Here is a 14,771-nt window from a genome sequence, read left to right as displayed (position 1 = left end):
GCCAAAGGCCCCAGCAAAGCCCCCGCCAAAGGCCCCAGCAAAGCCCCCGCCAAAGGCCCCAGCAAAGCCCCGCCAAAGGCCCCACCAAAGCCCCGCCAAAGGCCCCACCAAAGCCCCGCCAAAGGCCCCACCAAAGCCCCGCCAAAGGCCCCGCCAAAGGCCCCACCAAAGCCCCACCAAAGCCCCGCCAAAGGCCCCACCGAAGCCTCATCGAAGCCCCACCGAAGCCTCATCGAAGCCTCACCGATGCCCCACAGAAGCCTCATCGAAGCCCCACAGAAGCCTCATCGAAGCCCCACAGAAGCCTCATCGAAGCCCCACAGAAGCCTCATCGAAGCCCCACAGAAGCCTCATCGAAGCCCCACAGAAGCCTCATCGAAGCCCCACAGAAGCCTCATCGAAGCCCTACTAAAGCCCCATCAAAGCCTCACTGAAGCAAGGTGTAAACAGGACTGTAAGCTAACCATTTTATTTAGTGCCAGGAGCTTTGACTGGAGTTCAGAGAGCTTTATCAAAGCCTGTCCGAAGCCTTGTTTTGAAGCAAGTGTAAACTAGACCTTCAGGGTCAAATCTGGAAGTTAGGAGGCAACATACAGTATGGTCTCCTCAACACCTGTCAAATGGCCACTGAAAAGTGCTCAGCGGCAAATTGACAGTCACAAGATGAAGGACAAAGACATTCAAGCAGAGTTCTACAAGATACCTGAGTCAGGGCAGAAAGTGTTCAGGTAAGGTTGTATAAGGGGAAGGTCAGGGCAGGTGGTGTTCAGTTGTATAAGGTGAAGGGCACAGATGTTTGCAGCAATACCCCACGTGTGTGGTGCAATTTATGTTTACATACATGTGACGTGCCCTATGTGCGTGTTTGTGCTTGAAGGGGTGATTAACTTTTTTTTATTTCACTTATTTTTTGCTTTTAAAGCAGTAGCAAACCACAAACAACCCCAGCAAACATCTACTCCCTGCAAATTGATGTCATAATGTGCTAGTATGCATCACCTGCTAGCACATTATGAAAGACTTACCTGAAAACGAAGCCCTCCAGTGGGGCGCTGTCACCGGTGACAGGGCTTCCATCTTCACCCGGTCTTCCTTCTAGGATCGCGGGCTGTGGCCATTGGACTGGCCGAAACCGCAATGACGTCACTCCCGCGGTATGGCTCTCTCTCTGGACGGCACTCCGGTGACATCACTGGTGCTGCTAAAGTAAATATCTCCTAAATGGTACACGTTTAGGAGATATTTACTGTACCTACATATGCTTGCCTATAGGTATGAATAAAAAATAAACGCCTTTACTACCACTGATAGCATTGAGTAGGTAATAGGTACTCTTTATGGAGATATCAGGAGTCTATTAGGCCACCCAATGTTTCCCCTGCAGCTAATCAAGCACATATTGTGCTTGATTAGCCGGTTTCCTGGCTATAGTAGCCAAGGAATGACATCTCAGAACCAGGAAGTGACGCAATACACGCCTCTTCTGTAATCATTAGTCACAGGAGGGATCGAAGAATGAGTGCCTGATGACCTGCTGCTGTCAATGTTACAGCTGTTTATCGCAGCACCCAAGAGAACCTGGGAACCACCACAGGCGCTGACATCTTTGGAGCCCTTAAAGTGTAAGTAAAGCCCCCTATCATTTTCAGCCAAGGAAGCTGCCATCTTTGCCTCTGTTTAATCTACAAATGCCATAGTTACATAGTAGGTGAGGTCGAAAAAAGACACAAGCCCATCAAGTCCAACCTATGTGTGTGATTATATGTCAGTATTACATTATATATCCCTGTATGTTGCGGTCATTCAGGTGCTTATCTAATAGTTTCTTGAAACTATTGATGCTCCCCGCTGAGACCACCGCCTGTGGAAGGGAATTCCACATCCTTGCCGCTCTTAGGCCTCATGCACACGAGACGCTGTTAAACTCAAGTTCAGAGGCAGTTGGACACTTTTTTCAACTGCCCCTGAACTCATTCAATGTTATCCTATGTGTCCATGTACACAGTATCGTTTTTTGGCGTTTTTAGGCAGTTGCATTTAACCTCGTTTTTCCAGAAGCAAAAAAATGGGTTCAGACACAAAAGTTTTCCACGTTTCAGGTGCCAAACGTGGCTAAATGCCGGTACCACGTTTAGCCGTGTTTGCGTTTATGTATTTTTAAAGGAACATTTTACTACCCGAATTGGTGCTAGGACCCCCAAATTTGGTGTGCAAACACAGTGGAACTAGCACTACAACATATCCAAATTTGGGGTTCCTAGCACCAAGTGGCCCCGAGATACGGAGCCCCAAATTCGGGTCACAATATGTCAAGCACTTCTGCAGCAGAGAATGACATTTTCCGATCCTGAATTTGGGGCCCCATATCTCGGGGCCACTCGGTGCTAGGAACCCCAAATTTGGATATGTTATAGTGTTAGTCCAACTGTGTTAGCACACCAAAATGTGGGGTTCCTATCACCAAGTGGTCCCAAATTCGGGTCGCAAAATGTCAAGCACTTTTCTGCAGCAGAGAATGACATTTTGTGACCCGAATTTGGGGCCCCATATCTCGGGGCCACTTGGTGCTAGGAATGCCATGTTTGGTGTTCCAACACAGTTGGATCAACACTATAACATATCCAAATGTGGGATTCCTAGCACCAAGTGGCCCCAAGATATGGGGCCTCAAAGTCAGGTCAGAAAATGTCATTCTCTGCTGCAGAAGTGCTTGACATTTTGCGTCCCGACTTTGCATATTTGGATATGTTGTAGTGCTAGTTCCACTGTGTTAGCACACCAAATTTGGGGTTCCTAGATACGGGGCCCCAACGTTGGGTCGCAAAATGCCATTCTCTGCTCTGCAGACGCTTCTAGACGCAAACACGGTAAAACACGGCATGCAAACGCAGCAAAACGTTGATCCCGTTTTTAATGCATGCCAATATTCTGTTTGCTTTGTTAGCAACAGCTTGGCATTGCATGCCATTGCTGAGCCTATCATCTACTAGGACCCCCAGGTCCTTTTCCATCCTAGATTCCCCCAGAGGTTCTCCCCCAGTGTATAGATTGCATTCATATTTTTGCCATCCAAATGCATTATTTTACATTTTTCTACATTGAACCTCATTTGCCATGTAGTTGCCCACCCCATTAATTTGTTCAGATCTTTTTGCAAGCTTTCCACATCCTGCGGAGAAGTTATTGCCCTGCTTAGCTTAGTATCGTCTGCAAATACAGAGATTGAACTGTTTATCCCATCCTCCAGGTCGTTTATGAACAAATTAAATAGGATTGGTCCCAGCACAGAACCCTGGGGAACCCCACTACCCACCCCTGACCATTCTGAGTACTCCCCATTTATCACCACCCTCTGAACACGCCCTTGTAGCCAGTTTTCAATCCATGTACTCGCCCTATGGTCCATGCATTTGGACCTTATTTTGTACAGTAAACATTTATGGGGAACTGTGTCATGATGCTGCACATGTGACCAGTTATGACACCAGTCATTGGATGGATTGACAGTTTGGTTGAGAGCACAACCAATGGGAGTGTTACATTTCCGGAAGCCGGAAATGAAACTTTTCTGGAACTGGTAAATGAATGGGTTTGCTTCCGCTTTAAAAGCAATCAGGCGGCTTTAGAGCCATCCTGTTTGCTTTAATCAGAAAGCCAATAGTTGGCTATAAAAACCCACAACTGCAGCAGAATCCCTTTACTTGCTTAGACCTCTTTGGTAGATGAGGGGTTAACATAGATCCTATATGCCCCTTTACATAGCCCAATCGTGTCAGTCCTTGCACCAGAGGAGCTTACAATCTATGTTAATCATCAAACTCTTAAAATTGCACAAAAGCTACTTAAGTCAGTCCTTGCAGTCACAGAGGAAAATGAACCGGCTCCCCAGTGCTGCAAGGCAGTCTTCTAGTATGAAATGAAGGTAATATTTTGGGGGTGTCAGTATTGAGATGCAGTAGCTGTGAGCCATGTCTGCTCCATACACATCGCCTGTAAGATGGGATATAAATCAAACGGATAACAAGCGACTGCCTGAGCGAGTCGTACTTCTCCAGGGACGGGAATACAAACAGGTCTGATCTCCAGGATTTGAGTCACCGCTTTGCTCCCCATAAATCTGCACTTTATTTTCACCTCCGCTTCACAGCGACATCTGCATTCAGTGGGATTCGCACTGCTGTTTTTCTGCTGGAAGAGGTTTTTTTTCGGCTGGCATAATGTTTTGTAGGGAGCCGCTGTTTACAGGTACAGTGAGCGATAAAGATCTGAGACTTGTGGCATGAAGAACTATTATCTCATTACTCATGAGTCAGGCCGGAGATGACTCCAGATAAATATCTGCATATAGCTAGACTGGATGTTATGTATCTGTAGATCATTGCTGGGCTGTGCAGATAAACTTTAGAAGCGTCAGGTAAAATGTCAAGTGGAACCAAAAACCCATCGATTTAACCGTTTCCCAAAACAGTTACACGCAAGGCATGCTGTGAATGAGAACGGTCACAGTTGCTTGTGCTTTCAACCCAAACTGGGTGCAGCACCATGGAAAAATGCAGATCAAAGAGAGGTCAACCTGGCAGTTTCCCTTGCTGTAAAGGCGGGTTCACATTGTTAGAGCGCAGCCCCTGGTGGGCGGTAGAATGATATTTCATTAAGTCCTGTAATATGCTTTCTCCAAACTCACATCAGTCAGAGGTGGAGAAGGCAAACTGGGGACTTTAACCACTTGCCTACAGGGCACTCTCACGCCCTTCCTGCCCAGGCCAATTTTGAGCTTTCAGCGTTGTCGCACTTTGAATGACAATTGCGCGGTCATGCTACACTGTACCCACGGAGAATGTGTCTCCCATGCTTTTAAAGTCTTCAATAGTAAGTAAGTATTTTTCCCTTGAATTGGACCCCACTTGCCCACACACTGCCACAAGGTCTACAGAAAATGGTTCCCCCTGCAGGTTTATGCACATTATGACAGACTTACCTGTAAAGCAGATCCCTCCAGTGGCACACTGTCTCCGCTGACAGGGATTCCACCCCCCCCCCCGTCTTCCTTCCGGGTTGGCACGCTCTGGCCGTTGGAATGGCAGGGCCACGATGACATCACTCCCACGCATTGGAGTCCTGATCGCAGCACAGCACTCTGAATGGACGGCACACTCAAATGTGCTGTCCTTTCAAAGCGCAGTGCGCATGCATCGGTAATGTCATCGGCTGCAACAAATGTGAATATCTCTTAAACGGTGCACGTTTAGGCGATATTCACTGTACCTACAGGTAAACTTTATTATAGGCTTACTTGTAGGTACAAATGAAAAAGCGGACTTTAACCATCTCCTGTCCGCGCTATAGCCGAAAGATGGCTGCAGCACGGCCCTAATTTGCTGGGAGGGCGTCCATGGACGTCCTCCCGTGCTCGAATGGCCGGCGCGCCCCCTGCAGGGCGCGCGGTGCGCTCTGTGATCAGAGAGTCAATGAGACTCGGCTGATCACGGATCGGAGTGAGGGGTTGATCCCGACCCCTTACCACGTGATCAGCTGTCAGCCAACAGCTGATTATGTGATGTAAACAGAGCCGGTAATCGGCTATTTTTTCTCCTCACGCTATTAGCGTGAGGAGAAAAAACAGCCAATCACCGGCGGCCGTGAGAGGGACATCAGTCCCGATCATGGAGAGCCTCGGAAGAGGCTTCTATGCTCACCAGTCCTACCTACCAGTGCCCACAGTGCCACCTATGTCACCAATCAGTGCATCATCACCAGCGCTGCCTATCAATACCACCTACCAGTGCCCATCAGTGCCACCTACCAGTGCCCACAGTGCCACCTATAAATGTCACCAATCAGTGCCTCATCACCAGTGCTGCTTATCAATACCACCTACCAGTGCCCATCAGTGCCACCTACCAGTGCCCACAGTGCCACCTATAAATGTCACCAATCAGTGCCTCATCACCAGTGCTGCTTATCAATACCACCTACCAGTGCCCATCAGTGCCACCCATCAGTGTTGCCTTATCTGTGCCCATCAGTGTTGCCTTATCTGTGCCCATCAGTGTTGCCTTATCTGTGCCCATCAGTGTTGCCTTATCTGTGCCTATCAGTGCAGCCCATTAGTGCAGTCTCATCAGTGCAGCCTCATCAGCGAATATCAATGAAGGAGAAAAATTACCCGTTTGCAAAATTTTATAACAAACTATGAAACTTTTTTTTTTTTTTTTTTTTTTTAAAAAGAAAAAAACATAACAGTGTCTTTTTTTGTTTGTTTAGCAAAAAATAAAAACCTCAGTGGTGATTAAATACCACCAAAAGAGAGCTCCATTTGTGTGAAAAAAATGATAAAAATTTCATTTGAGTACTGTATAGCATGACCGCGCAATTGTCATTCAAAGTGTGACAGCGCTGAAAGCTAAGAATTGGTCTGGGCAGGAGGGGGGTTTAAGTGCCCCGTAGACAAGTGGTTAATGAAATACAATGCATGGCAGCACATTGCGTTATGCGCACAATAATACCTGCTGTGTGGCATGAATGAGCCCTTAGCCTTGAACTGAAATAGAAGCACAGCAAGGAACAAGATCTGTGCAGCACTACTAAGAAGGAAGTAGAACTTGAGTATGTAATGAGAAAATAAGGCTGCTCCCAAGTAAATATATAATTATAAACTATACAGTTAATTACTGTAATTTAATTATTAAAACTTGCTGATGTGAAATGCCCTGCAAGTTGATCTTATTCACACGTTCATCTAATAGCAATAAAGGGACTATAGTTCTCTTTTAATCCCAGAGTCTGTCTCCTCTAACCTCCCTTACCCGGCAGCTCTTTACAATGCAGACAGCATGGAGCAGTTGGTGTTCTTGATTACCGCATTTTATTCACAGCTATGTAAAGTGTCTAGCCTGACTTCTAATAATCTGTTTACCCAAATGAACAGCTTCTATTCTGGCCCCAGTATTAATAGAGTCATGAACTTCCTTTTGAAGCATAGATTAAACGGCGAGCTGGAAGAAGCAGACTGCATATTAAGCGCCAGGCCCTGAGCAATGGAATACCGCGACTACAAAATAATAGAATGTAAAGAGGCCCCTACATAACACAGCCGGGAATTTGTTGTTGTGTATAACGGGTTCTCAATAACCTGAGCAGTCACATTTAGGTCAGAATGATACAGATAGCGCACAACAGAATGTGAGTCTTGATTTATAAATTGAAAAAATAAATAATAATGCAAACAAAAAGATATTAGATTTGTTTTTTTGCTGTAACCTGAACCGGATTTGGTTCAATGCTATGGCACAGAAACATGGCTGTGCTATGGGATCACCACAACCTCCCATTGTAGCTGACCTTTACATAGAATTCACACACCGCAGCAAAACCCTAATGCCGCGTACACACGAGCGGACTTTACGGCGGACTTTGCCCGGCGGACTGGATTTCGTCGGACAATTCGATGTGTGTGGGCTCCAGCGGACTTTGTTTTCTCAAAAGTTGGACGGACTTAGATTTTAAACTTGTTTAAAATTTATCCGTTGAAATCGAGTCCGGTCGAAAAGTCCGCTCGTCTGTATGCTAGTTCGACGGACAAAAAGGCACGCTAGGGCAGCTATTGGCTACTGGCTATGAACTTCCTTGTTTTAGTCCGGTCGTACGTCATCACGTACGAATTCGACGGACTTTGGTGGATTGTGTGTAGGCAAGTCCGTTCATTCACAAAGTCCGTCGGAAAGTACGTCGAAAAATCCGCCGGGCAAAGTCCGCCGTAAAGTCCGACCGTGTGTACGCGGCATAAGGGGTATCTCTTACTGTATATCATCGATATACCTGAAATAGTGACTTGATGTTGTTACACTGAAAGAGTTCAAGGCTGACTTTTTCACCTCTTCTATGTACAGTGACCCACAACAAAAATGACAGGTACCGCTCAAAGCTCCACCAGGTCCTCCTGCATGACAAACCGCTAGGAGTGCCAACAAGGACAGAACTCGTCCCAGCTCAAAACATCTAGTAGGAAAAGGAAGTCCTAAACGTCACACATTACAGCAAAATCCTGTAAAGAGATGTATAACAGCCTCAGACCCAAGCTCTAACCAGGCCACACCCCCAACACATTTCACTCTCTCCGAGGGTGGAGTAAAATGTGTTGGGGGTTTGGCCTGGTTGGAGCCTGGGGCTGAGGCTGTTCTACACCTCCTTGCAGGGTTTTGCTGTAATAAGCGACTTTTAAGACTTCCTTTCCCTACTAGATGTTTTGAGCTGGGACGAGTTCTGTCCTTGTCCGCACTAATAGTGATTCACCATGCAAGAGGACCTGGTGGAGCTTTGAGTGGTACCTGTCATTTTTGTTGTGGGTCACTGTACATAGAAGAGGTTAAAAAGTCAGCCTTGAACCCTTTCAGTGGAACAACACCAAGTCTCTGGTTCAGGTATATCGATGATATACAGGAGGGGTAGGATAAGAACATCAGAAATATAAACTTTAAGCGAACACATACTTTCAGGAGACAAATACATCAAGATTACTAGAAAAGAGGCAAAGATTAACAAATCACCCTTTTGGACAACCTTTTTGGGTGACTTGGACTTTGGAGTCTACAGGAAACTACTTTTTCACTCTCACCACCCACTGGGGGTTATTAGAACACCTCAACATCGGGCTGAGATGGTAACAACAAACACAGAACCCAACGATAAAGAGCCAGATATCTCAGGGGTGTTTTGAAAGTTTGTGGTTGCCTAGACCGGGCTTTGGTCACATTATCCACAAGGTTAAGCAAAAGTTTAGGACCACTAAACAAAGGGGAGAAGCAAAACACACAGAGTATTATAGTCATCCCATATGTATGGAGTGGAGGAAAAACCCAGAAGGCTCTTTAACAAACAGATGGCAGAATATAAAATATGTCATCCTTAATTTTGACTAGGGTTACACTTTAAGCCTGAATTTGTTTTACTGCCTCCTACCTTTTTCACCGTCTTGTCCGGCTCTAGTGCAATATCTGGGATGTTGGCATCCACCATCAGTGAGAAAAGATTAAGGATCAAGTTGGAATACCTGAAAAACACAAAAAGGTAAAAACTTTATTTAAAGCCTCTCACATGCATAAGCATCTAGAAACAAAAGATGAAAAGAATAAAAAGGTACAGGCAGAACATTCCATTTGATAGGACATAGAAAGAAGACACTGCAGGAATTGGTAGCAGAGGAGAGACAATATCACACTACGTGGAGTCTTTTGTTTCATATACTTTCTGGGACTGAGGTTTCCTAATAACAAGCCCTGATCAGCTGTGAACCTTCTGGTGTATACTATCCAAGGCTACTGGAGTGAAACGTCCAGACTTCGTCCTCAGTGGATCAAAGATCCAGTCAAGCGCTTTGTGATCCCCTGAGTAAGGGGGGGGGGGGGGTTGAGGGTCACTGGCTTTCTGGTAAGTCTCCTTTTTGTTGTGGTGATGGATCTCATGGATATCACGCTGCTGGACCCCCTGCTGTGAGCTGCTCCATGCTGTGGTGTGAGCCCAGCCTGAAGCGCCAAAATGCTGGAGGAGAAAAAAATCTTTTATTCTCTTTACAGTAGGTTCACATCTCCACTACAAGTCACCTGAAGCTCAAAAAAGTTCTGGAGCTTTTCTTGTAGTTTGAATTGGGCAGACAGGTGCATTTTTGTTACATAGAAATGCATGGAAATGATAAATTTGAACATTTTGAGTGTTTTAGTGCGTTTGGTCCGATGTTTTTGAGCGTTTTTCTTTTTTTCTTTTTAATTAATTTAAAATGAAGAAGGAATAAAAAATAAATTAATAAAACAAATGAAATAAAAAAACCCTAGCCCCAACCCTTAACCCACCACAAAGATGTAAAACAAAAAACCTAATAAATAAGTAATAATAATAAATAAAAGCAGATAAAAAGTCTGAAAAACATAGCAACAAATGATGAAACAGATGATATTTTTCTCTATTGGCTAATTAAAAAAAAAATCTCAAAAATGCTTTAAAAATGCTGTACACAAATACTCAAAAACATGCATACAAATGCTTGAAAAAACTCTAAAAGACACGACATTCAGGTGTAGCCTAGGTATAAGTGCAGGCAATAGTTTAGCGCTCCATCAGAGGGAACAGAGGAGGACTCCCTCCAGGAGTCAGGGTAGGAGCTGCACGACACTAAATATTTTTAAAATAAAGCGAGCAAGGGAGCCCTTAAAAGGAGATTCTTGTTAGTTGATCTTAAAGCTCAACTGTACCCAAGAACTGTGTAAACATCGGGTGCTGCTCCAAGTGGTTCACCTGTAATGCTCCGGTGACTCACAATAATTAGGGGTGCCAGAGTGGAAAGAGCCTGTCCCAGCTATATGTACACACATAGGAAGAGGAAGATGAAACACCACACTCTAAAGCAACATCCCAAGTATAGAAAAAAATGAAAGCGGCTTCAGTCAGACTCCGCCCAGGCCATGCCCCAACGCGTTTCATCCCGCCCACAGGGCTTAGTCTGATGACTAAACCCTGTGAGGGTTGAAATGTGTCGAGGGGGCATGGCCTGGGAGGAGTCGGGCTGAAGCCGCTTCCAACTCTTCCTATACATGGGATGTTGATTTGGAGCACAGCGTTTCATCTTCTTCTTCCTAAAGTTCTACTGTTTGAAGGTAAAGCAGTATTAAACCTAAAAACATAAATGTCTTATATTGCAGCTTACCAATTCTTAAACGTTTTGGCTGGATTAGTTTCCTTTTTTTTCATTTTTCTTGCCTTATTTTCACCTGGTGATCTCGTTAGTAAGTCGGTGACTTCCTAACAGACCAAGCTGTCCAGCCAAAGCTGCAGTTAGAAGGCTGAGACAAACCATTTACCACTTACAGTGGTGCTTACAATGGTCAGCTTTAATTTGCATAAAAAACCTAAATCCCAAAAAGAAAAAAAAAAAATCGGTTGTTGTAACTGCTTAAAAAACGTTAGGTGGAATCCATATACCATAAAATAACTTCTATACAGGAATATTCCCAAAGCGGCCATCCCAATTAAGCCTATCACATTGATGTGTGGTGATAGGATTGCATGGCAACATATTTTTTCCCTTTTTTCCTTTATTTGGGTCCCAGTAGGCCTCCCTCAAAGCCATTTTAGCTCTGATACTACAAGTATAAATCAGACAGGTCTAGTAAAACTCTAGAATTGTATACCTTTCCTGTTTCCACGGCAACCGAAAACTTCTGAGAATTTCAACAATCTTTACCTAATCTCTCTCATTACAGAACTGTTTAAGGAACCGCGTCTGGAGACAAAACTGTCGCTCAACACTTTTCTCTTTAATGGCAGGTAATCAAGAATCGGGATTGGTAAGTGACAGCAAAAGAAGATTGCTTCTTCCTTAGTTATTCACTTAAAATAACCAAGGAAAAAAAAAAAAAAAGGCTTCTATTGCTCATATTTTCACATCTTCTAAACCAGGGGTCTTCTAACTTTTCAGTACGAGGACCGCATTGCATACTTTGCAAATATTTGCGAGACGGGGGAAAAAAAAAAAAAAAATCAGTTTTACAAATGAACAAAAAAATGTAAATGAACAAGTTCTACTTTTGTTGTAGCAGGATAGGATTCAGAACAACAAGGAAGAACTTCACTTAATCAAAGCAAAGAAATTCTAGATAAAGTTGAGCCATTAGAACCTTACATGACTGTCCCCCATCAGAGTTCCCCCCTACATCAGGGTCCACCCATCACAGTCCACCTTTACATCAAGGTCCACCCTTACATCAAGGTCCACATCAAGGTCCACCCTTACATCAAGGTCCACATCAACGTCCACCCTTACATCAAGGTCCACATCAACGTCCACCCTTACATCAAGGGTCCACGTCAACGTCCACCCTTACATCAAGGGTCCACATCAGTGTCCACCCCTACATCAAGCTCCACATAAGCGTCAGGACCATTCTTCCAGAAGCGCAGTGAGGTCAGGCACTGATGTGGGACGAGAAGGCCTGGCTCACAGTCTCCACTCTAATTCATCCCAAATGTGTTCTATTTGGTTGAGGTCAGGCCAGTCAAGTTCCTCCACCCCAAACTCGGTCATCCGTGTCTTTATGGACCTTGCTTTGTGCACTGCTACAAATTATTTAGTGAAGGGGGGATTATGGTGTGGGGTTGTTTTTCAGGGATTGGGCTTGGCCCCTCAGGCTCCATTCACACCTGAAGCTTGAGGCCTGGAGCTAAAAAATGCTGGAGGGGAAAAAAATCAATTATTCTCTATGGAGATGGTTGACATCTCCACTCCAAAACGCCTAAAGCCAGAAGCTCCAAAACACCTGAAGCTTAAACAAGTTCTGGAACTTTTTTTTTAGGCAGATTTGGGCGTTTTTTTGTTTTTTACATTGGTGACCTTTTGACCTGTACAAAAACGTGTCAAAATTGCGGCAAAAACACGGTAAAAGCCGCTGCTAAAATCACGGTAAAATCGTGCGACTTTCTGCCTGAAAATGCTACGCTCAGGTGTGGATGGGGCCTTAGTTCTAGTGAAGGGAAGACTTAAGGCGTCATCATACCAATACATTTTTGTCAATTTCATGCTCCCAACTTTTTTGGGAACAGTTTGGGGATGGCTCCTTCCTGTTCCAACATGACTGCGTACCAGTGCACAAAGCAAGGTTGATAAATACCCGGATGAGCGAGTTTTGGGTGTAGGAACTTGACTGGCCTGCAGAGAGTCCTGATCTCAACCTGATAGAACACCTTTGGGATGAATTAAAGCAGAGACTGCGAGCCAGGCCTTCTCATCCAACATTAGTGCCTGACCTTACAAATGCACTTCTGGAGGAATGGTCAAACATTCCCATAGACACACTCCTAAACCTTGTGGACGGCCTTCCCAGAAGAGTTGAAGCTGTTATAGCTGCAAAGGGTGGGCCAACTCAATATTGAACCCTACGGACTAAGACCGGGATGCCATTAAAATAGGATTTTTTATTACAGCTTACCTGTAAAATCCTTTTCTTTCGACGGACATCACGGGACACAGAGCCACAGTAATTACTGATGGGTTATAGGGTATCACTAGGTATTGGACACTGGTCACACCCTAATCAGGAAGTTCAACCCCCTATATAACCCCTCCCCTTCCAGGGATACCTCAGTTTTGTAGCAAAGCAGTATAGGTGTATTAGAAGAGGGGCGGGACCTCTGTGTCCCGTGATGTCCGTCGAAAGAAAAGGATTTTACAGGTAAGCTGTAATAAAAAATCCTATTTTCTTTTCTCGGACATCACGGGACACAGAGCCACAGTAATTACTGATGGGATGTCCCAAAGCAATGCCAACTGAGGGGGGGGAATCACAACCAAGTAGGGTGCTATCAGACCTGAGGACCTTGTACCGCTGTCTGCAGCACACTACGCCCAAAGGCGATATCCTCATGCCTTCTCACATCCACCTGATAGAATCTGGTGAATGTATGAACTGAAGACCAGGTTGCGGCCTTGCAGATCTGAGCCATAGAGGCCCGGTGATGCACTGCCCAAGAAGCACCAATAGCCCTTGTGGAATGTGCCTTGATCTGAAACGGGGGAACCTTCCGTTTCAAACCGTAAGCTTGAATAATCAACTGTCGAATCCATTTAGAAATGGTCGCTTTTGACGCTGCCTGTCCTCTATTGGGACCCTCCGGCAGCACGAACAAGACATCCGTCTTGCGAATCTGAGCAGTTGCCTCCAGATAGGTCTTGACTGCTCTTACTACATCCAAAGAATGTAATGACCTTTCTTCCGAAGAACAAGGTTCTGGAAAAAAGGAAGGTAGCACAATGTCTTGGTTTAGATGAAAAATCTGAAACCACCTTCGGTAAAAAAACTAGGATGAGGGCGCAGTACCACTCTATCCTTGTGTATAATCAAGTAAGGCTCTTTACAGGGAAGAGCTGCTATTTCTGATACTCTTCTAGCAGAAGAGATAGCTACCAGGAAAATTAGTTTCCTCGTCAGTAAGACCAAAGGAATCTGACGTATTGGTTCAAAAGGTTGTTTTTGTAACACCGATAGAACCAAGTTCAAGTCCCAGGGGTTTAGGGGCGCCTTAACCGGAGGATTAAGACGCATCACCCCCTGTATAAAGTTTCGGATCAGAGAATGCGAAGCAAGCGGCCGTTGAAACAACACTGATAAGGCCGACACCTGGCCCTTGATGGTACTCAAGGCCAGCTTCATCTCTAATCCTAATTGTAGAAAATCCAGAATTCTACCTATGACATATTTCCTGGGATGCCAACCCCTGGATTCACACCAGGATACATAAGCTTTCCAGACACTATGATAAATCATTCTGGAAGCTGGCTTCCTTGCCTTGATCAAGGTAGATATGACAGGACCTGAAAGCCCACGATTTTTCAGAACGTGGGATTCAATAGCCCACCCGTCAAATCTAGCATTTGTGAGGCAGGCTGGAACACCGGACCTTGAGCTAACAGGTCTGGGTGTATCGGTAGGGTCCACCGGGAACCCACCATCATCCCTGCTATTTCTGCTTATCAGGTTCTTCTGGACCAAACGGGGGCCACCAGAAGTGCCGACTTCCCTTCTTGCCTGAGTCTGCGAAGGAGCCGTGGCAGTAGCAGAATGGGAGGGAATGCATAAATCGGTGAGAGCCGATGCCACGGAATCACCAACGCATCCGTCCTGCCTGCAAGAGGATCCCAGGCAACCGGTAGGAAGGATTTCCCCTTCTGTAGGTTTTCGGGTATGAGCCATCAACTGAGACTCTGACGCATCGCATGCGATAGGTGC

At 45.2% G+C, this 14,771-nt stretch overlaps 1 protein-coding gene across 2 annotated transcripts in view; it reads right to left on the bottom strand.

Moving 5' to 3' along the window:
* The window catches only part of PIK3C3 (phosphatidylinositol 3-kinase catalytic subunit type 3), a 311,657-nt gene that overhangs the window by 88,260 nt on the left and 208,626 nt on the right, over window positions 1-14,771 (bottom strand). For both annotated transcript variants that reach the window (XM_073618729.1, XM_073618740.1), the window contains one exon: window positions 8,959-9,049. In XM_073618729.1, coding sequence (XP_073474830.1) covers window positions 8,959-9,049 — 91 coding nt within the window. The remainder of the gene's footprint in view (window positions 1-8,958; window positions 9,050-14,771) is intronic.

The sequence above is a fragment of the Aquarana catesbeiana genome, linkage group LG01 (assembly GCF_042186555.1).
Source record: "Aquarana catesbeiana isolate 2022-GZ linkage group LG01, ASM4218655v1, whole genome shotgun sequence".
In the NCBI taxonomy this organism is placed as follows: domain Eukaryota; kingdom Metazoa; phylum Chordata; class Amphibia; order Anura; family Ranidae; genus Aquarana; species Aquarana catesbeiana.
This window is presented reverse-complemented; position numbering and strand designations above follow the sequence as displayed.